At 41.6% G+C, this 21,925-nt stretch overlaps 3 protein-coding genes across 7 annotated transcripts; 1 reads left to right on the plus strand and 2 right to left on the minus strand.

Annotated features, from left to right (window-relative positions):
• Positions 1-580: 580 nt before the first annotated feature.
• Positions 581-9,336, minus strand: LOC109635077 (periphilin-1). Its single transcript, XM_020095989.2, has 7 exons — positions 8,977-9,336; positions 7,778-7,858; positions 7,555-7,658; positions 7,272-7,471; positions 4,542-4,600; positions 1,933-2,091; positions 581-1,148 (listed from the first exon to the last, which is right to left on the minus strand). Exons 1-7 carry the CDS (start codon positions 9,013-9,015, stop codon positions 966-968), a joined length of 825 nt encoding a protein of 274 aa, XP_019951548.2. The 5' UTR covers positions 9,016-9,336; the 3' UTR covers positions 581-965.
• Positions 9,337-10,031: 695 nt separating this feature from the next.
• Positions 10,032-14,588, plus strand: LOC109635230 (receptor-type tyrosine-protein phosphatase beta-like). 4 transcript variants are annotated; one of them, XM_020096274.2, is made up of 11 exons: positions 10,032-10,170; positions 10,642-10,756; positions 11,136-11,235; positions 11,325-11,415; positions 11,518-11,594; positions 11,707-11,841; positions 12,010-12,132; positions 12,265-12,425; positions 12,559-12,694; positions 13,736-13,806; positions 13,937-14,588. In XM_020096274.2, the coding sequence occupies exons 2-11, from the start codon at positions 10,752-10,754 to the stop codon at positions 14,163-14,165; spliced, it is 1,128 nt and encodes a 375-aa protein (XP_019951833.1). In that variant the 5' UTR covers positions 10,032-10,170; positions 10,642-10,751; the 3' UTR covers positions 14,166-14,588. The 4 variants fall into 4 exon arrangements, with proteins under 4 accessions (XP_019951833.1, XP_069382560.1, XP_069382561.1 ...); XM_069526460.1 differs by having other exon boundaries at positions 10,141-10,282; XM_020096275.2 differs by lacking the exon at positions 10,032-10,170 and adding an exon at positions 10,338-10,472.
• On the minus strand, positions 14,555-21,394 carry LOC109635229 (transcriptional regulator QRICH1-like). 2 transcript variants are annotated; one of them, XM_069526458.1, is made up of 13 exons: positions 21,154-21,293; positions 20,462-20,545; positions 19,934-20,223; positions 19,742-19,837; positions 19,514-19,654; positions 18,648-19,421; positions 18,369-18,546; positions 18,113-18,267; positions 17,898-18,012; positions 17,519-17,627; positions 17,115-17,263; positions 16,917-17,007; positions 14,555-15,855 (listed from the first exon to the last, which is right to left on the minus strand). In XM_069526458.1, the coding sequence occupies exons 3-13, from the start codon at positions 20,186-20,188 to the stop codon at positions 15,669-15,671; spliced, it is 2,250 nt and encodes a 749-aa protein (XP_069382559.1). In that variant the 5' UTR covers positions 20,189-20,223; positions 20,462-20,545; positions 21,154-21,293; the 3' UTR covers positions 14,555-15,668. The 2 variants fall into 2 exon arrangements, with proteins under 2 accessions (XP_069382559.1, XP_019951831.2); XM_020096272.2 differs by lacking the exon at positions 20,462-20,545 and having other exon boundaries at positions 21,154-21,394.
• Positions 21,395-21,925: the final 531 nt, after the last annotated feature.

Here is a 21,925-nt window from a genome sequence, read left to right on the forward strand (position 1 = left end):
TAAAGATGGCCTTAGAATAAAAAGTCAGAATTTGAGCAGCAAAAGCAGAGACATTCCAGTTTTACGTTTCTCACATAATAAAGTTCCAAAAACGAGTTCCTAAAATTCCTATAAAGCAGCAGGAGAATCTTCCATTAGAGCCTCTGTGCCTTGTACTCTTTTTCTCTCCACACATCCAGTTTGAGTAGTGCAGCCTTTCTGTTGTAGATTTGTGCTTTTCAATCCCAATACGACAGTTTATTTCAGGGTTTATTTTTTTAAACCTGAACAAAGAGCAGAAATCATCCCCTTTAAGAACCGTGACCTGGATAAGAGCAGGAACATCTTTGAAATTTCTCCACAGCCATTTCTTGTTTTTTTTTCCATCAACTGACATTTACTGTGTTATTGATATTTCTACAAGTCAAAATATGTCATGCAATCAAACGTAAAAAGAAACCTGCACTTTCCCTCATTTTAAAAATACATCAACCCCACATAACAATGTATGGCCCAGTTACCTACTGACCCATTAATGTATTTCATGATATGACCTGATTTGTTTCTTACCTTTATGGCAACAAATGAAACATTGAAGATATTTTTAGCCATTTGTTGTTTAATATGCTTTGTTCTCATTTGAATGAATGAAAAGAAAGAGAATAAATTAAGCACGTCACTTGGAATGTCAAAATACTTCTTCATTAGGAGATTTAAAGCAAAAAAGCGCTAGTGCATTTTTCATAGTCACATTTTCAACATTAGAATCAGCATGAAATGCTTCAATCAAAAACATTTCCTCTTCATTCTTCTCCAGTGTTGCTGACAGAGCTCAGAGTGAGACTGTTTCCAGGCAGCAGAAAATAATGAGCGAACTTATTGCAAATGAAATCCAAAAAGAAGTACTGAACAACCCGATATAAAAATTTCCAACATTTCTACCATGAGGATCTACGCTGACACGACAGGCGGCAGCATGTGTGCGATTAGTGCAACGGCTCTCTGGAGTCGTAGTCCTCGATGAATTTCTCCATGGCTTCCACGCAGCGCTTGCCAATGTCTCGCAGGTTCTCCTGCAGCGAGGACTGGATGAGAAGTTCCAGGGACGGTTCCTTTTTTATGAGCATCTTTGTCACGAGGCCAAACATCTCACACTCCTGATAATACACCTGTAGGACACACGTCCACGGTTTTAGGATAAGGAACAAGGCGTGGTGAGAAGCAGAAAAGTGGGAGCGTTGGAGTTGTAAAAGGAGAGAAGGTCACATGAGATAATCGATGTGTTTCCATTCACAACTAACTGCATTAACAATCTGCAGCGGAGTTTTATGTTTAACATCGGCTACCTGTTGCCAGAATGCCCTTTCCTGCAGTGCAATCTATAATCCTGCAACCATGGAGACATGAAAAGCAAGAGGGCATCTTTTCCATCAAGTGGGTGGAAACACACACACTCACAATCTCACACAAACACACTGCCGATGAGCGGGGCCTCACGTGATGTCACATTGAAGGCAGCATTAAAGCACGTGTGCCTCTTGTGGTGCAGGTGAGCTGAGATAAACAGCCTCACTTTAACTTTCTGCTCAGTCACAAAAAATAAAAGCATAAACCCATCAATCATGTCGCACAATGAATAAGACCCACTTTGTCAGGCTCGCCAAAGTGAGGATAACAATGACAGTCGAGATGCCTGAGGCTCAGCGTTTCAAAATGGATGTTGACTTTATTTTCCTGTCTCCCAGCACTTTCTAAGATCTTTATTCTGACGCCCATTCTCTAATCCCAGCTTCTCTTATCACTTCTCTTCCTCTATCTGTTTATAACTATCCCCTCTCCCTAGGTGTGTGTGTGTGTGTGTGTGTGTGTGTGTGTGTGTGTGTGTGTGTGTGTGTGTGTGTGTGTGTGTGTGTGTGTGTGTGTGTGTGTGTTTGTGTAATGAAACCCTCCCACCTCATCTATCTCTCTCCTCTTCTGCTGGATGGCTCTGTCTCGTGTCGTCGTCTGGTTCACAGTTAAAGGAAGCTCCCGGTCTCGGCTTTGTTCCTTTTCTTTGCTCTTGGTTCCCTTGTGATCTCTCTCCCTGCTGTGGTTCCTGTCGTTCTGACAAACCTGCGAAGAAAAAAAAGGGAAAAAAATGAGGCAGGAGTTGGACAGTGGGAATGAGACAGTTGGCTAAAAAAATGGGTGCAAACACTGACGATGACTGAGCTGCTATCTACCAGAAGATGACTCAAGTGAAGATCCACATGTCGACTTCTTACACTGAGGCTGGTGCATTAAAAATTCAGAGTTTGTTCTGGCTGCATATGTATTCAGTGGCAAACTAAATGTACAACAAAGAGGCAGCACAAGGACGATAAGTACAGAGAGAAATACTGGCACCACTTCCCAATAAGAAGCAGTTCACAACGGTTTTAATAAATCACAGATGCTGCCTTTATTAATGGTAACAAATCATGTTTTAATGATTTAGAGTTTAGTAATAAACCAATAATGGGAACAACATCTTCAGGCTGTGAAAAGCTATGATCAACCGGCTAATGAACAATACACAACTCAGTATTTCAACAACTATGGCGTGCATAAATGAAGTTAATGAAGTCGCTCAAAGTGAGGAAACCACAGATCATTTTCACTCAGCTCTGCAGAGCATTTTTGTGTCTTTGAGCTCTTTGTCTTGGTTTAACTTGGACATTGTTCTGTTTCCTCTGTTGAGGTTCTTTTTTAACCTGTCTGTGCTATGTGTCAGGGCAGAATCCAGATATTTTTATCACTCTCTTTAACATTTCCCAAAGAATATTTAATGGATCATGATGACAAAACCAGACACGCTCTGATATCTATGAGTGTTATTTGGTGCAGCTTGGTCTACTGAGTCTCTTTTTAGCCGTTTCACTGCTCACATCAGTTTCCAGACGAGTGACAGCTGTTTCTAGCAAAAAACACTTCTCTATACACTACCTGCTCAGCACCACATGGTAGACAGACATAAGGGTGGTGAAGATACATATGAGAGCAGAATTTGCAGTTTTGCCAAAAACATATAACCTTGTTTTACAGACATGTCTGTGGAGGAGAAGATCGTTGTTGTTCCACTTCTCTCAGTCCCTGGGCTCCAGGGTTACACAAGTGCAACTAAGCACAACAGCACATGAACTATGGGTGAAATTGCAGGTTGCTTTTTTACACAATATTTGATAAAGAGTGACCTATGACCTAGCTTTGCAGTGTTGACACACCCAGCGACAGTGACATCGCAATATTTCCACACATGAAGAGCTAGCTAAAGAAAATCCACTATATGTTTTACAACCTGGCAACCCACTTATAACAAAGTGGCATTTTGAGGAGATTTATAGAGAGTTAAAAAAGTTAGTTGCACAGACTTGTTAAAACTGGCAGTAGTTAAATCTAGATATAAATCACACTGAAGAAGTTATATTTTTTTTTAACTGATTATAATGAAAAATATTGATCTGTTTTAGGGTTGAGTTGGCAAAGTTACTGAGGTGAAAAAAAACAGCATCAGTAAACATGAACAACTAACACAGCAAAATAAAAAAAGGTTGTAATGAAAGAGCCATTAATCACAGACGTGTACCTGTGGGCAGCTCACACTAACAACAACGAAGCTGTCGCAAATATCGACTGTGGGAAAACACTCGACCGAACTTTAAATTTCTCTTCGTGTCTTCACTCCAGCACTGACCAGCTGTGATTCATCATGTGCTGCTCTGCTCCTCGCGGCGTTCAGGTCGGCCAAACAACGTACGTGAGCTTTTGATTTCAGCCTTTTCCACAGTTAAATCAGTCTTTACTCTTAACTCAGAAACATCTAGTACGTCATAGATTAATTACTGGGTTCATTGTTTAGTTGATTAACAAAGACAATAACGAGGAACAATTTGTATTATTGATTGAATCATTTTTCAAGCACCAATCATCCTCTTGTTCCAGCTTGTTCTGTATTTTGTTTTATGAATCTCACACTGAAGTTCACATTAGCAGTTTTTCCCACTTTCTCTGAAACAGAAATGAATAAGAGCCTCAGAACTCTCTGTATCTGATGGAGTCCGAAATTATGTCAAACTGAATATTTCAGTATCTTTTCTCAACTGTAGAATGTCTATGGAATAAATAAATTAACTATAAAGGGATCAGTGAATCCTTACATTTGAAAACCTGGAACCATCAAATGTTTGGCATTAGGGCTTGAAAAATGAACTGAAACAATATATTTCAAAAACCTTGCTGAATGATTGTTTTGATGGAGCAGCCAGGATTAGTCAGTTTAATTCATTCTCTCTAATTCTCACAGAAACTGGCTTTTCATTCCCATCCCTGATGTCTTCAAATGTTTTCCATTTCAAAACATTTCATCAGGAAACTGTCAAAAAAAAAATCACTAGAGAATTGAGACTGTGCTGCCCTACATCACTTTGATAGCTAAGAAGGAAACATGGGATTGAGTCTTTTCAAGGAACAGAGGGACCAAGCTATTTATCCACAGTTTTTAACTAAATGAAAAAGCAGAGTCGATTTTCTGTTGACAAACTTACAGCGAACTGCGTGTCCTTGTCTCTGCTGGAGGTGGACCTGGGCAGGAACAGTCTGGAAGCTGGAAAACAGACAAACCAGAAGGTCAACACAACAGCACAACAAGAGAGAGAGAGAGACACAAGAGAGTGTGTGTGTGTGTGTGTGTGTGTGTGTGTGTGTGTGTGTGTACAATCTAAAAAATAACGACTGATACGTGGTAATGGGGTTTTCTTATTTCTGTTTACCACACCTATAATCTGCAGCACCAATGGGTTATATTTTATCATGTTTACAGCCTCCTAATCATCCTCTCTTTCTCTGTAGAAGCAAACGAATCAGGGTTTAAAACAGAGGGTTGTTGATCGCCACCTGGTGGTTAGCTGCAGTATAGGTTATAAACCATGTATCCTCTATGTTAGTGAATGGGACATGGCCCAAGCTAAAAACTCAAAGCACAAGTTCAAAGTTTATATCTGGGGATGTATGTTAGAAGGTTAATTTTCTGTATACGGTTTAAATGATTTGATGCTATAAAAACAACAGGAAACATCACGATTGACAGATAAGACGGACTCGTTATTGGTCGAGCTCATGTCTCGTCCTATAAAATCACATCATGAGAGAATCGATATTAAATCATATTAAAAAATGTTTTCTCAAAGTTGATTTCTTTCATTTATGTTGTTCTGATCACACTCGTCTTTGGTCAAGTTTTAATTTTTCATTCAAGTTATACATAAGTTATTTGATGCTATAAAAACGCATTTTTAGACGGGACCTCGCTGCAACAGCTCCATCCCCGATCATACTGCGCAGACGCTGGCACCAAATGTGCAACATTGGCAGCATTTGTATCTGAAATATTTCAGCTTCATTTTAAGAAGGTGGGAGGAAGTGGAGTCGTGTCGTCCATCTTAATGTTCAGTTTACGTTTTAAAATCAATATAAATTAAAGCAGAACCTGCTGATGGTTCATAAAATTTGCATTGCAACATTGGACTGCAGTATTCCTATGTGAAGCAATATCTTTGTCACGGCTCATTATATATTGCTCTCTCTCTCCCTCTTTCTCTTTCTCACTCTCATATACACACAAATCAGCGATGAGTCACCATCATCGCACCATCACTCAGGCACACACAAAAAAAACCTGTTCCACTCTCACACATACACAAACACACACCTCCACAGTGCTGCAGTGTGCGCACGGATACAGCGCCTGGATGCAAGAGGAAAACACACACACACACACACACACACACACACAGTCGCTGCAGCTCAGTTGTTAAAACAACACAACAAACCAGAAAAACACATCAGCAAAAATCTGAAACACTGATTTCGTGATCAGTGTAAAAACCAAGGAAAGGTAATCGGGTCTGAACCCCTCCTGTTCCCTGATGAGGTCATTTTCAGGTGTACAACAAATCCACCTGCAACCGTTTACATGAGATAACCTGAGGCGTTCACTGTCAGTGGGTTGACCGCTATCAGCTCCACCTGTGACATAATCCGTATAGTGAGTCCAGGAAAAGCTGCTCAGTGATGGGCCTTATGTAACACTGGTTTGTTGCTACCACACTGTGACTATAACCAGCACATAACACAACCAGCAAAAGCCCTCCAAACATTTGCAATGCAAAATGCTGCCTCTGCTTGTTTATACTGTCACCCGATGGCCAATTATCAAAGTGCAAGTAAATACTGTCAAGCTTGTAGAGTATGTAAATACTCTGGACATGCATGTATAAAATGTTAATATATGAAGTGGACACAGTAAAACTGATCATTTGTGAATGTTTGATATTTGTAGGAGCTCCTCAGAATGTTTGTGAATAGAAGAAGAAAAGTGAATTTGTAAGTAGAATGTTTAATTAAATTTCTTTTGTGAACTGCACAATGCTGTATTTTGTAAAATTAAAAAGATGCTGATTACTGTAAATATGGGTGATGTGCAAAAACTTGTCGTGGCTGATTAAATATGAAACATATGAATTAGCCAGTTATCTGGAGACAGCCTGGGAGGACAGGGGAAAATGGTCTTTATCGACTCAATTTATAGATTTAATAATTCTGTTTGTGATAAAACCTTTTTGTTAAAATTGTTCCTCTTTTTCCACGTTTTGTATGTGTTGTACCAGAAGAAGATGAATGTGCTTGTGAATTAGGGAAGCATTTTAATCCCAAGAAGGGATGGTCCAGATGCAGCAGCAAGACACAGTAATAAAAATGATATTTTAATGTGTTATAGTGTCCATGTATTAAAGTGTACATGTACTTCTCTTATTGTGTTTTTAGTTGAAAGAATAGGAACATATAACAAAAAGATAGATGGAAACTAAATCTATTCAATATGCAAATAATAAAAGAAAGGAAAAAAAGGAAAGATAAAAAATAAATAAAACAGACAGACACACCTCATCCACCTCTGGATCCCTCAGATCCAGGCCGTCAACTTTTATCGTCTATATCACTGATCACTTATATCATTCTGAAAGTAGGTTTATTGAGAATAAGCACTGCGCCTTATTTCAGTGCTCAGAGGTGAAACTGAAACAGGTGAGATTCTTCCTCTAAATGTTGGAATCACACTGTTTGAAATATCGCTGTTACTAAATGCAGCTAAGGAGCATAGTCTGCCACAGACAAAAAGAACTTTTGGAAATATTGTGTAAATGTTCTCTATATAAATGTTTAATTGAGCTGAAGTGTGTGTGTTGTTTTAACTTTTCCTGCAGACACAGACTTACCGTTGCTTTGTTTTGGGCATGAACTTCCTTCAGCGCTCGATCTCCACCCGTACCGTTCCTTCTCTCGCTCCCTCTGAGCGCTGTGGTGAGGTTTGGGCTGGAAGTGATCTCTCTGGTCGGGGTAGACCCGTTGGCTGAGGTGGCGCTGCCTCTTGTTTACGAAGCCAGGTTTGTGGAACGAGTGGTCATCCCTCGCAAAACTGCATTCAGAAAAAACTTTCATAGCAGATAAACCTTGCTGTTATCATGATTCATTTCGTTATGTTCTGTCTGCCAGTCGCACCGAGGTTTGTAGAATTTCCCTCTGAACTTTGGTTTGTAAGGATTGGACGACCAGGCCCCGGGTCTGGTGGGACTCTGTACTCTTCTGATCGGCCTCGTCTCGTCCTGAATCCACAGAGGTAAAACTATTAGAAACACTGTGGTATTTTACAAAGAGCAGAACGATGGTACAGTCTAAAAAAAAAGGTTATTTTGAGATGTAAGATGTAAGAACATGGACATACCTGAGAGGAAGACAGAGAGTTGTGAGTGTGCTTCATGTCATCAGAATCATCACTACAGTCCCTGTGCCACAACATGGAGGCCTGGAGGAAGCACAGTCAATAAAGTGTTACACTACAGGTAGGTTATGATGTTATTGGAGCAGAAATAATAAGTGGAATGAGGAAATAATCCAAGACAAAGAATAGTTGTCTACTATTTTTATATTTGCTTCATCAATTTGGTCATTTTTAAAAAATAATTCAATGTCAAACACTTCTAGTTCCACAGAGGTGAAGACTTGCTTCAGATGCATCGGTGTACGTACTCTGTACATCGATGCCCTGTAGCAGGAGAGTAATGCATTCCTGCGCCACACACTCCCTATAGAAAACCAGAGTGTTACATATTTCTAAAAATAGCTGACCACACATTTCATTATGCTGCCTCTTGTGTGTGAAACTGCAGTGAAATAAATGTATCATCAAAACTCAGTGTCTCGAACAAAACAATTGCAGCAGCAACCAACTAATATTTTAATGCTATGTGTGTGTGTGCAGTTAAAGTACTCAAGAATTTTTTTGAGACAAAAATGTTGTATTTCAGTGGATATAGATTTTTGCTCGTGCGTGGAGGCTTTACACTTAAACAGCAAAACACTGTACACATGTCTGAGGTAGATCAAGTGTTGTACCTCCTCACTGGCTGTTGTGAAGTTTGTAAAAAGACAAAGCTCTTTTTATTGTATTATAGTGCTTCCTATATTCTACACTGTTGTTGGTGCTCTATGGTTGTTGGCAAGTTCTTATATACGCTCTATGGTTGTTGGTAAGTTTTTATATACGCTCTATGGTTGTTGGTAAGTTTGTATATATACACACTATGGCTGTTGATAAGTTTTTATATACGCTCTATGGTTGTTGGTTAGTTCTTATATACGCTCTATGGTTGTTGGTAAGTTCTTATATACGCTCTATGGTTGTTGGTGAGTTTTTATATACGCTCTATGGTTGTTGGTAAGTTCTTATATACGCTCTATGGTTGTTGATGAGTTTTTATATACACTCTAGGGTTGTTGGTAAGTTTGTTTATATACACTCTATGGCTGTTGATAAGTTTTTATATACACTCTAAGGTTGTTGATAAGTTTTTAAATACACTCTAAGGCTGTTGTCTCTCTCTCCCTTTCTCTCTCTCTCTCTCTCAGCTCGTGAATTGTTACCTTGCTCTGATGCGCGTCCTGTGCTCGTGCATGATCCATCGCTTCCTGTTTGCTGTTTGCTTGTGAAGAAAACCAACAAGTGCTCCAACACACCCGGAAGTGAACGAGCTGTTATCGTCGGTTCATCTCTAAAGTCAAACTCTGAGTCTTCAGTCTGGAGGGAAGAACTTCTCCTCGCACTTTAAAGCCTCAGGAGAAGAGAACTCAGAGAAGCAGCGCAACAAGCTTTCACTTCCTCTTCTGCAGTCAGCCAATCAGCGTCAGTCTGACTCAGACGCGACGGAACAACACGTACGGGTTCGTCTCTTGAGGACGCGCATGCGCAGTAACATTGTTGTCATACCTGTCCACATCTTTGCTCCGCCAGACGGTGGCGCTCTTCAACTTTTTTCAGAGGAGCTGATTGACAAACTGTACAGAGACAACTTTATTATACCTTATTATATACACTGAGTATATATAGTGACTTCCATACGTTGTATTCTTAGATAGTTATTACGACTGTTATTATTGTTGTTGTTGTTGTTATTGTTGTTGTTGTTATTGTTGTTGTTGTTGTTGTTGTTATGTAGTTGTTAATGTGTGTTTTCAGACACAGACAATATAAACCTGGTTATAATATGTCCAGTAGAATTGTGTATATATTTATCTATATGCTTTAACCAATGATTGAATTAGACTTTGTGTCCTAAATGAAACTCTTTCACAAGAGAACCTCACACCTTCAGTCTCCTGTGAATTAAACTGTTTTGAAATGATTATTGTGGGAGCCATATATTTATATTTGAATTGTACTTTCCAGTGTGTATTCCTCCTGAGCAGTATACAAATGTATGTATATAAATATACGAGGTGTGACCTAAATACTACAACAGAAAACTAACATCTGGACTGAGAAGATGCAAGAGCGTAAAAACATTTTTGTTTTTCTGGTGCTGGTAATGATTTGGTGAGTACAAAGAATAGCTGAGGCAACTGCATGCTGGGGTTTAGTGTTTCCGTCTCCACCCATTTTTTCTCCACCCATCACACTTCTTCTTGCACAGAGAGAGGGAGGGGGAGAGAGAGAGAGAAAGAGAGAGAGAGAGAGAATATTAAAACCAGACAACCTAAGATGCCTTGGAGTAGTTCAGTCCCTTAGTTTTTCTCTTCAGTCTGTGATTTAAACCATTCATCAGAGGTCGGTTTGTGAAGGTAATCCTGAAACAAAAACATGATACTGAAGCTGTTGGGATTGTCTGCTCTTCCGTCTGCTATTTGTGTTTGGAGTTGAGAACTTGCCGGAACAGGTTTTCCTTCTTGTCGGGTCAGTGTCAGTAATTGTTGTGTGTTAATGCTGGGCCATGCTTACTCTGTGGGCCTTCCTCTTATAATGAGGAGAGGTACAGTCAGGCTGAAACTACACTTTCCTTGGAATGACACAGTAAAACTGCTGAATTCTTTCGTGGAAAGAACAAAGCAAAAACAATTTGTGCCGGCACCTAACTTCATTCCAGGTGTGTTTCCGTTGTGTTTCTAGATTATTTTCTGCTGCCAAGTGCCAGTGTTGAGGAGGACAAATTCCAGGGGGAGGGGAAACAAGAGGCCAACACAGATGTTCTCAGCTTATTGATTCATATTTTCTTCATGACTGATTTTGATCGACAAACTTTTCTTATGAAACAGAAGATGGTATCTTTTTGTTCAGCATGAACACTGATATCCCCCTGGCATCATTCTCCCTCTTGAGTTCCTGCTGAATCTCAGTTTGAAGCACGAGGTCGACAGGAGAAGACATGAGGTGAGGATGACAGAATTCCTTGTAGCATCAAGAAGGAGATGACTGAAGATGATTATTTATATTTTTATAGATGTGTGGCAGAGTATGGTATGATATGATATGGTTTGGCATGATGTGGTGTGGTGTGTTTCGGTATGGTTTATATGGGTTTGACTCAAGATAAACCAGAGGGACCATGTTCAGTGTCAAACAATCACTTTTTGGATCAACAGCAGAAAAACAGAGGAACAACCTGAATAAAGTTACACAATGAATACAATCAGTTCATTATGGTTTAGGTCTTTTCATTAGTTTGCTTGTAAAGAACATCACCAGAGTTATACAAACTGTGCTTCCCTGCTCCTAAAACAATTGAATGCAACACATTTCTGTTTTACAGGGTGCAAACTTTCTCGAGGGGGCAGATTCTACAGGAGCTTCGTTTCCGCTGCCAGGCTCTGGCTGCCAACGACAACAGAGGCTTTAAAAAGGACTTTGAGGTAACGAGTTCAGAAATTTGACTTATATTAGATTTGTGATTTATGAAGGGAGACACGTCATGAGTGCTGACATCTTTGGTTCTGTGAAGGAGCTGAATGATGTTGGCAGAGACCTTTCCACCAGAGCGGGGGAATCAGAGGTCAACAGAGAGAAGAACAGATACCCCTACATTCTACCATGTAAGAGCCAGGCGTCTTCCTCTAGAGCGGGGAACAGCATGCTGTGTGTGCAGTGATGATGTGTGAGACTTTCATTTGCTTTTCATTTTCTGACTAATGCAGATGACCACTGTCGTGTGAGGCTGTCCATTCAGAACTCCGTTCCACACACGGACTACATCAATGCAAATTTTGTGCCTGTGAGAACTTGTTCACTTCCTCCACTGAATTGATTATTTTCTCAACTTAGCCTGGCTGCTGTACAACTGTGTGCTTGACTCTGTGTGTGTGTGTTTGTGTGTGTGTATTCAGGGTGGAGGATCAGAGAGAGACTTCATCTGCACCCAGGGTCCTTTGCACAACACCATGGCCGACTTCTGGAGGATGGTGTGGGAGCAAAACGTCAGGATAATCGTCATGGTGACAGCTCTGAGACACAAGGACATAGTAAGAACGGCATTCTCAGTGTGTGTGTGTTTGTGTGTGTGTGTGTGTGTGTGTGTGTGTGTAGTTCAGGTATCTCAATAAATTAAAAAAATACCTATAACATAAAAGATATTGTGAAATTTCTTACAGTGTCTTAAAAAGAATGTTGTCCAATATTTCTGTGTCCAGGTGCTGTGTGATAAGTACTGGCCTCTGGAGCAAGGCACAGTTTATCACGGGCTGATCCAGGTGACAACACTGAACTGCAAACAAGGGCCAGATTATTTTATCACCACCATTAACCTCAGACAGGTGAGAGAAAGATCCATCCATCATCCTCTCTGGTGCCTTTAAACTGCTGCTGTGCTCTGACCGTACGAGTGATCAATCACAGAGAGAAATACGTCCTTGTGGTTGGATTTAAGGAAAGTGTTGGTGTTTCAGAGAGACTGTCCGACAGACAGGATAATCACACACTACTACTACCATTCCTGGCCGGACCGGGGCATCCCTAAAGACTCATCCTCTCTCTGTGCCTTCACTGACCATGTGCGGCAGCACTTGGAAGGCATTCCTCGCCTGGGGCCGTCTGTGGTGCACTGCAGGTCTGACCTCTGATTTCAAATGCATCACCCACTACTTTTACTCATCCATTGCTCACTTCTAATAACCCAGTAGACTCAATCAGATGGTGCACGACACTGTGTTTAAAGCCAATGCTGTCACCATGTGTCTCAGTGCAGGTGTTGGGCGCTCAGGGACGTTTGTGACACTGTTGTGGTTGATGCAGTTGTGCGCTCGGGGCATCCAGCCTGACATCCACGCAGCTGTGGAAGATCTGCGGCTACATCGGATGTGGATGGTCCAGAATCTGGTTTGTACAGTCATGACACTCACCTTCAGTAGAAGGAGTATTGAGATATTTTACTGGAGTGAAAGTAGCCAGGACAATGGTACTACACAACCACAACAGGAAAATATACTGTGTAATGTGTAACTACAGTATGTATACAAACTTAAGTAATTCACTTGCGTTAATGTACAATTATTTTTCCACTAACGCTCACCTGAACATCTGAGATCAGTGAAATGTGACAACATGTTGATGAAGTGATGATACTTGAGTATTTCATGTTGACTTAGTGAAATGATATTCAGATCTTCTACAGATGTAAAAGCTCTTATGTTGACATACTTGGAGTTTGTGTCAATAATTTGCAGGAAAAATGTCTCATGTTACAGTTCTATCATTATGTGACTCAAATATATTTTTAAATTATTTCTTACGTAAGTAACATGTGAGCAGAATCTCACTGATGTAGCTGTTGGAGCTCATTTATCTATTAGATGCTTTCTTGCAGATTTACATGAGGATTAATTATCTTAGCATCAAGACTGGAAGCTGGTAAATTGGATCCAATCTTTATGCTGAGCTGGTAGTTGCAGCTTCATATTTAATGGACCCACAAGAATGCTATCAATCTCCTTATAGAGCTTTGGCAAGAAACCAAATAAACTCCCAACATGTCAAACGAAATCAAAGAATTAAACTTGTTCACCGTGAAATAAAGCTGTTAATTTGAGGGGTAACTACATATAATGAAAAACTACCTCCATACAGCATGTAGTAGAGTTGATGTTAAACTTAACTCTGAAAATATACAGTATTACATTTAAAAAAAGTGGCATACTCAAGAATGACTTTTTACAGCTTATTTAAAAAAGCCAAATATATGTAATATTCTGTTCAATGAGACATAGTCTGTTGGATTGCAGTAATCAGTATATTTAAATGCACACTAGTAATTCACTCTCTCATATGCATCAAATTGCTCTCTATGACTCTCATGAATATCATCATGCTCATTAACATCGTGCGCTCCACATTACCTGCTCATTCTTTGTGTGTTATCAGGAGCAGTACATGTTTGTGCATCAGTGTCTGCTGCAGTGGCTCAGTGGAGGAGCAGGGAGAACCACAGCAGGGTGAGAGAACAGAAATAAGCTCCCAGCCTGCACCGACACACACCACATTCACTTTCAGCATAGGCAGCATGTTATTAGTCACTGTAACGTATGATGACATTTTAATTGGGCTTCTTCTCTTTCCGAGCAGCCCACAGATTCAGGGAGCCGGTTCGAAAATCAGCCACCCTGTTCAGGATCAGCCTCACAGCTCAGGACGGGGAGAGCGAACAGGGAGGAGACGACAACACCGCCACAGACAGACACCTCCGTCAGAGCCGCAGCAGAACACAATACAGCAGATGTTACACCCTGGGAACCTGCTGAGGAGACTGCTGCCCTCCTCATCCCTGTTAAACCCAGGCTCACACGCCTCCTGAACTCACATACTGTTAAGCTTAAGGTACAAAGACACAAAAAGAACAAAATGACTTCATGCAGTACCTGAGGCACGAAGACAGAGAAATAATGCTGATTGCTCGATGAGGACAGGCCCTGCAGGCAGAAAACTGGTCTGACGACATGCAGATAAATGCTGGTGAAGAAACCACATGCACAGCTGTTTGAACGCGTAGCACAAGGGAAAATCAAATTATCACCTGCCATTCAGGTCCAACTTGTTACTATGCTGTGAATTTTGTGGGAACAATATGAGAATGTTATCTGTGAACACTATGGTGCACCAGAGCACAGGGGTCAATTTAAACAAAAACTTGTTTGTTAAATTCAAAATGTCTTGTGTGCATGTAATTTTGTACTTTCACCTCCATTGCTGATAAAGTGATGACTTTTATTGAGAAAAATCATTGTGCATCTTTATATATTTCACACGATGCGGTTTGTATGTAAGGATGCATGTGCAGAATTTATACTGTACTTGCTAGAAAGGCAGACACATGGTATCGTGGCTGTACAAAAAGGTCATGTTTCAAAAACACACAGGCACTGCCATTCTCCTTAGATGACTGAAACCCTTTACAGTACATGAAGGAGCTATGAGTATAATACATTATAGAACACTAAGGGCTATCCCGCTTATTAAGAGTCTTTCATTATGTAATAACCATGTATGATACAATAGAATCACTCTCCAGGTTGAGTTCTGGGGTTGGTGATGTACTGAGGAGGATCCAGCAGCCGTCAACATCCTTAACCCTCCCTCTGCCACATCTCCACCATGTGGCAAGTGCTAGTAGCTGCAGGTCCAGTTCATGATACTGTGTTGTAGTTAAGAGTCCGTAATAGTGAAGTCCCGATGAGATTCAGTGCTGCCGCTTTGTGCGTCTGCGTGTGACCTCAGCTCAAGACAGACGAGTGAAGTACAAAGAAAGTTCACACAAATGAGATTTTAGCCTGTTTGGCTAATAAAGTCTCAATACCACTGAGGTATCCACTGTGACACTTAACGCCGAACAAGGCAGACGAGGGAAAGAAGCAAACAAAGAGGGATGTCTAAGAAAAGGAGAGTATTGCCAGCCAACCCCAGTGAAAATATATTTGATGATCATAGGAGATTAAAAGAAAAGGAGTGAACGGAAATGAAGAGTTGTTCCAGACTGGTGAGTAGAGCCAACAGTTAAAATAACATTTAAATTAGAGTTCAGGTCCAATAACATGATTAGACGCCACATCCTTTGGCCAAAACAAAGGAAAAAAAAAAGTGAGAGATTGCCTCAGTAAGACAAATTATTTTCTATAATGTTGGTATGTGTATGTACAGTCCGTGTTTTATATATGCTGACACTGAATGTATATAAACAATTACATGCCACCCTTACAGACCACAAGAGGGTGTGAGAGAATAGAAAACTAATGATAATTAGCAATCAAAGGCTGGGTGAAGAGAAAGAGTCAAGTCTGTTTACAGTTCTCCTCCAGTCACACTAGTGCATGCCTTCTGACATGTTGATGGCTTCCTGGATATCGCGGATGACGAGGATGCGGGTGAGCATCTGCTCCAGCTGTTCTTTTGAGATTGGCTGGGTGGAATACCAGATGGGGCTGTTGGGAGCCACCACAGGCTCGGGAGTCAGGTAGAAGGTGTCGTTGCGACCTTTAGCACTCTGTGGACTGACAGGACGGCAGATAGAACACAATGTGAGGACACTTTAAGGATGTGCTAGTTAATTAGAAGATCAGGTTACAATTTCAGCACATCTCTGCCTGCAAAAAATATATTTATACTTTCTGAGGGAAATGAAGTAGGAAGTGTTCTTTTATATAAAACATCTTATGTCTGTTGAATGCCAGAGACAGCAGATAAGAGTCAGTGGAAAACTTGAGTATTTAGAACTCTAACTCTGCAGTGTTGTTAATCATTCCAGTATCATATCAAAATACACTGGTTTGTTGACATGGTCATCGAGGTAGGGATTGAACTACATGTTTTAGCAGGGATGTCACAGTGTTGGTATGATCCTGGACTGTATAATCAGTATATTCAATTCTAGCACAACACCACTTTTAATTATGACTTCAGTAATAGGCATATCATTAAATCTACAGCTTTAGAATGTGTCATCAAAAAATGAAAATGATGAGTTTTGAAACCAAAACTAAAATCACATGCATTGTGTTTAAATAAATCTTTTTTATTATTATTATTTTATTACTGACTTCACATGAACAACACAATCGGTTTTTCCCTTTTCCCTCCTCCAGTAGAACTGTTCTCCATATTCACCAGTTGTGAAAGATGCTGCATATTTTTCAAGGCAGCTACGGCCAGAAGAGTTATTTGCCTTTATTCCTTCACATAATGTTAACACACACAAAAAAACACTCAAGGTTTTTGAGCAGAGAAGAAGAAAAATATTATAATGCAACCATGTTGTGTCAGTTGCCTAGCAACAGTGCTTTCACAAATGTAGGTGCTTGAATATCAACTGCACACGTACTCCATACCTTGCATGTCAATATAAAATGATTTCATTTAAAGGTAGCAGCAGCTAGGTAGAGTGACTACATGGTAGCAAGAGATATTTTACCTGTTCTTTTTTCTTACCAATAGTTGATTCTATTTCAGTTGAATTAATGCTTTTATGACATAAAGATTGCTTGTACCTAATAAAAACACATTTTCCTTTCACTGAAATCTTTTTGACAATCGTTAAATCCTGTTTGATATTTACCATTTGAAGAGGTAGAAATCGTAGAGTTTGATGGGGCATCGCAGTGGGTTATCTGGGTCCTCCAGCTGCTCTGAGTACATGTCATCGGTCACTGAACAAAAAAAAAAAGAATTCAGTATGAAAATGATTAATAATCTTTAAATTTGTGGTTTCTCTCTCAGACAGCCCAACACAAATCCAATCCATGCATGTTGTTACCTTTCTGTCCTATGAACCTCTCTGTTGACTTGAGGTACCGGATGCTGGTGCTCTTGTCTTTGGGGTTGTTGGGACTTTTTCTGGTGTGTCTGAGCACCTTAGAAAAGGCCACTTTTAGATGCTGATCCACTGTTTTTAGGTGAAAATACCTGTGAAGAATACAGAGTGTCAAGTCAGTGATATATGGTGACAGAGTGTTGATACAGAATAATTATAGCGATGCCTTTTTTAGACTATTTTGCAGATATGTGAGTTGGAAATGACCTGGTGCCAAGTCTGTGCATGTCTGCATGAACATGGAATAGTGTTATGGTGCTGGCTGAACAGACAAAGATGTTATAGAAATGTAATTCTCGTGTGATGACAGAAGAAACTGGCGCATGAGAAAGCACAGTGAAACTCACTTTGTATTGAAGAACATGAGAGTTGTGAGCAGTGTTGAAGGTGAATGAGCTCCCAGCTGTTTACATTCCCACAGCATCTCCTCCGTCACATGACTGGGTATAACGTAACCTGGTATGAGGTAAAGAGCAGGTGATGATGAACAGACAGTTTATGAAATTGGGCAAGCAACACAGAATGTATTAGTAACAAGGAAACACATCAGGACCACTCTTATCATTTGAGAATACGTTCTTGTCATCGTGCACCTTTCCAGCCCAAAAGTTCTATTTTACTTCATTAGTCCCCAGAACTTAACAAAAATACATAAGGCTTGTTTCGATGTTTCTTTACAAACTGTTCCCTTTTTTGTGGTGAGGATGCAGGAAACATTTTCTTCACCTAGCGGATGAACGGATGGTCTCCAAGGCTCCAGGATCTGGTGCAGACTGTGAGCAAAGCGGGTGTAGTACTGATCCGAGAAAATGTCATCCACACGGCCATTATCGAACAGATACTGGAGGAAAGGGAAAGCACAAGGAAAGCTGCAGTTAAACAGTGTTTCTACAGCACAACCAACAGTAAGTATGTTGTGTTTGTGAGGATAGTGAACTTACTTTTTGAATGCACAGAAACACATAATAGAGAACATCAGCCTCGAAAGTCTCCCCTTCCAACCCCCGAGCGTCTGTTGTCATCAAAGAGAGACCCATGCAGAGCTCAGCGACTGCACATGACACCAAGTCTTCCTGGAAACGTAGTGCCTGACGTCCTAAAATATACACACACATTATTGATCGGGTTGACGGGTGAGAAGCCAGAACATAAAATATTATTTTGACACTCCAATAAACATTGTGTGTATGCACTTACGGCCAATTGGGGCTAGTTTATTATTGTCTGATTTATCAAGCTCTGCATTTTTCCGTTGAGCCCAAAGTCGCCACACATCCAGCCCCTCTTCAGGCTTCAGCGTGGCAGGCAGCAGCAGCTCCTGCACCTGCACTTGCTGTTGGCCATGGCCATCAACCTCTGCTACCACCGTCTGACCCTGCACATAAACAAATACAACATGATTAACATGTCCAATAAAGAAATACATGTCTACTGGTCCAAATAAAAGACTAAACAGTTTAGCAAATGTGCTAGTACCTGTAGCTGCTGTGCATCCTGCGCTGACAGACCCTGCGTGTGCAACACCTGCTGCTGTGGGTCCCAGATAAGGGACTGCGTAGCATTGGAGTAACCCTGTACAGCCACCGGGATGTGAATGTTTCCGTTCATCAGCTGGGCAGGGAACAGCGTGTTTGCAGCGAGTGTGTGCACAACTTCTTCCTGACCCCCCATTACTCCAGAGCTTGTTATACTAGAAACAGCCTGTGCTGTCTGACTCTGAGTGGCAGGGATTTTCAGCTTATCATTTTCAATAGTGACTTGTGTTGGCATTGTGGTCATTGTTGTAGTGTTTGCCCCTGAAACTTGCACTGTTCCATAAGCCTCCTGGGGGATGGCAATGTGTGTCACCTGCTCCCGGCCTCCAGACCCAGCAGGAGCAGAGTACACAGGGATGGTCCAGGTCTCACCTGTGGGGCTGGTGATTGTGCCTGTGGCACTGTAAAGATGGGAACTGTCAACTGTTAGGAGGTCTGGCCGCAGCGACACATAACTTTGCTGCTGACCCTGTCCCTGAGGGATAGCCAGGACTGTGGCTACCTGCTGACCAGGCAGGGCATAGGACACAGTGATGGGCATGTCCACCTTACGCTTCTTGGCCGGCTGGAGGACACCTGCTCCCTGGGATGCGGCAACCGTAGTTCCCAGTACCCTTCTCTCTGAATTGTCCTGTTGAGTGGGAGAGAGTGCCCCCACTGTCTGGATTTGGATCTGCTGTCCTCCTGCAACAGCTGCCACCAACTGGGCTTGTAGCTATGACAAATAGGAGGGAGGTGATAAATGGTAACTGGTGACAATATAAACAATACTGCAATTTTGTTGTGCATTTGCATGCATAGATGTACTTGTTGGTGCTGCTCCTCTGTGAGTTCCCCAGGCTGAATCAGCTGTGCAGTAGTCACACCCTGTAGCTGTTGATGTGAACCAGAGGGCACTTGGAGGACCTGACCCAGCATCTGACCTTGCTGCTGGCCCTGGATCTGCACCTGAAAATAGAGACCAAAATGAAGTTAATCAACAATTAATTGGATAAGGATAAAGTGACAAAAACATGATTGTGCATTGAAACAAACCTGTACTATCTGTTGCTCTGTATTCTGCTGAACAGGTTGTTGCTGTGACGTGGACTCCTGTATCTGTTGCTGCTGTGGCTGGACCTGCACCTGAACCTGCATTGTAAGACAGTGTCTGTCAAATAAACTAATTTCAATAGCAGAGCCCGTTCACAAACTGCTTCACAGTAACTAATAACATATTTGACTTACCGGGCAGGCCAGTTCCAGCAATGAGCCCGCCACCTCTGTGCTGTCTGTGTAGATGCAATTGGCCTCTTGCTGGTAGACCATAGTAGTGGTGGTGGTTGTAGTGTCTCCACTTGGCTGGCTGAACTCCTGAAGAGCATCCGGACCCTTGCTGGCCAAGGACTCCAGAAACTCCTTCATGCGATGCTGAGGGATGCTCCGCGCTTTCTGCCTTACAAGCTCCTCGTAGGAGCCGGCACCATCCAGGGAGTTATTCATTGCTGCTTAAAGTGGCCTCCTCTGTAAAGGGGAACCTGTGGAAACGATAATTTATGTAGATTTGTTGAAAGAATTGTATAATGCTCTTGTGCATGTATAAAAACAAAGATGCAAAATCTGGCATATTTTACACTGGTTTGTAGGTTATAATGCCAGTTTTGTTTCTCAGTTTATATTTATTATATACTTAAAGTGTTTTATCTTTTTAAGATTTTTATGAGCATGCGCAATATTCATCTCACTTTTATTCAGAATTATTATTCTGGGTCTTACATGAAATGTCCTTATGTAGTGTTTTGTTGTTACAGTGTACTGGTCTACAGTTGCTGTAGCACTTTGGCCCCGAGAACCATTGCCCTATAGAGACAATAAAGTATATTTGATTTTAAAATCTATTTGTACTGACCCAATAAAAAACAAAATGCAGATGCAATATTCATGAATTACAAGTTAAAGTGAAAACTACACAGGGCCTCAGTTTACACCTCCGAGTGATAACAGTCTCACCCACTTACAAATACGAAGGGGTTAATTCTGACTGTGGGTATACGAGCTGGGACAAAAGCGCGGTCACTTTCCAAATCCGCCGCAGTATTCACAGCGGTGATGGACGGTGCAGCGTGAAGAACACACATCTGTCTCACTGTGAAGCTGTCACCACAATACGCTCGGTGCAGTGGGTCAAGAGGAGCTGATCAAACAGCTGATTGCACAACGCGCTGGGTTAGCCAAGTACACGGCTAACTAGCCGCGTGTTGTGTGCGAGCAAAAATCCACCACAACAGTGTAGTGCAGCGAATACTACAGCACCGTGTCCGCCATCCGCAATGTTGTCACTTCTCAGCACATGGTGCATGACCTCAGATCAACCGAACGTGGAGTTACCCTCCCCCGGGGCTACACCACGACTGTATTTTTGTTATCTTCGCAGCTAGCATGCTAACGTTAGCAGGCGCGTTAGCTACCTCTTTTCCTCAACCGGGCCGAGGATCGAACCGCCCCCAGCAGCGCCTCTCTGCCCGCGAAACAGCGCCCGTCTTCCGACCGGCGGGGAAGCGAAGTGCTGGAGCTGCGTCTCTTTGGCGGCCCCTATTCTTTATTCCCGTTTATTTCGTTAGATGGCAAAGTGTAGTTGTCTTTTTTCAAAGCCACTCATATTTCTCTGGGCGCCATCTTACAGCAGGGGCGTCGGACCAATGGGAGAGCGAGTTGTGACTCCGTCGTGTTCTCGCGGTGTTTCCGTCGCGTCCTATCGCGATAGGTTGCGGTGTCGGCTCAGGGCCTTAAAGGCGCCGCGCGCACACGAAGCTGCAGAGGAGACGGGGTAGATGTCAGTCCACCTTAAAACCAAGTTACAGCAGGACACCAGCTCCTAGTGGTTCACTGGCGTCTGGATCTTTTAAGGTGGTCCCGCAGAGATGAGCTAAACACCAGGGTGGTGCTGAAGCTGCTCCGGACAACTGAGGGTTAATTCCCACGAATTTACACCTCAGCATGGTCTGTGTGCTATGTGACAAATACTGTTTACTGTTACTTTATGTTTATTATTGGGTCAAGTAGAGGATATATGAGCTTTCCTGACCCAACTAAGATAAGATAATCCTTTATTAGTCCCACCGTGGGGAGATTTGTAATATTATAGCAGCAAAAATAGGCACCAGTAACTAATGATAAGTGTAAGAATAATAATACTTAAGTGTAAGGAAGTATAAAAAATATAAATGGAATAAAAACGAA

The sequence above is a fragment of the Paralichthys olivaceus genome, chromosome 6 (assembly GCF_024713975.1).
Source record: "Paralichthys olivaceus isolate ysfri-2021 chromosome 6, ASM2471397v2, whole genome shotgun sequence".
Classification (NCBI taxonomy): Eukaryota; Metazoa; Chordata; class Actinopteri; order Pleuronectiformes; family Paralichthyidae; genus Paralichthys; species Paralichthys olivaceus.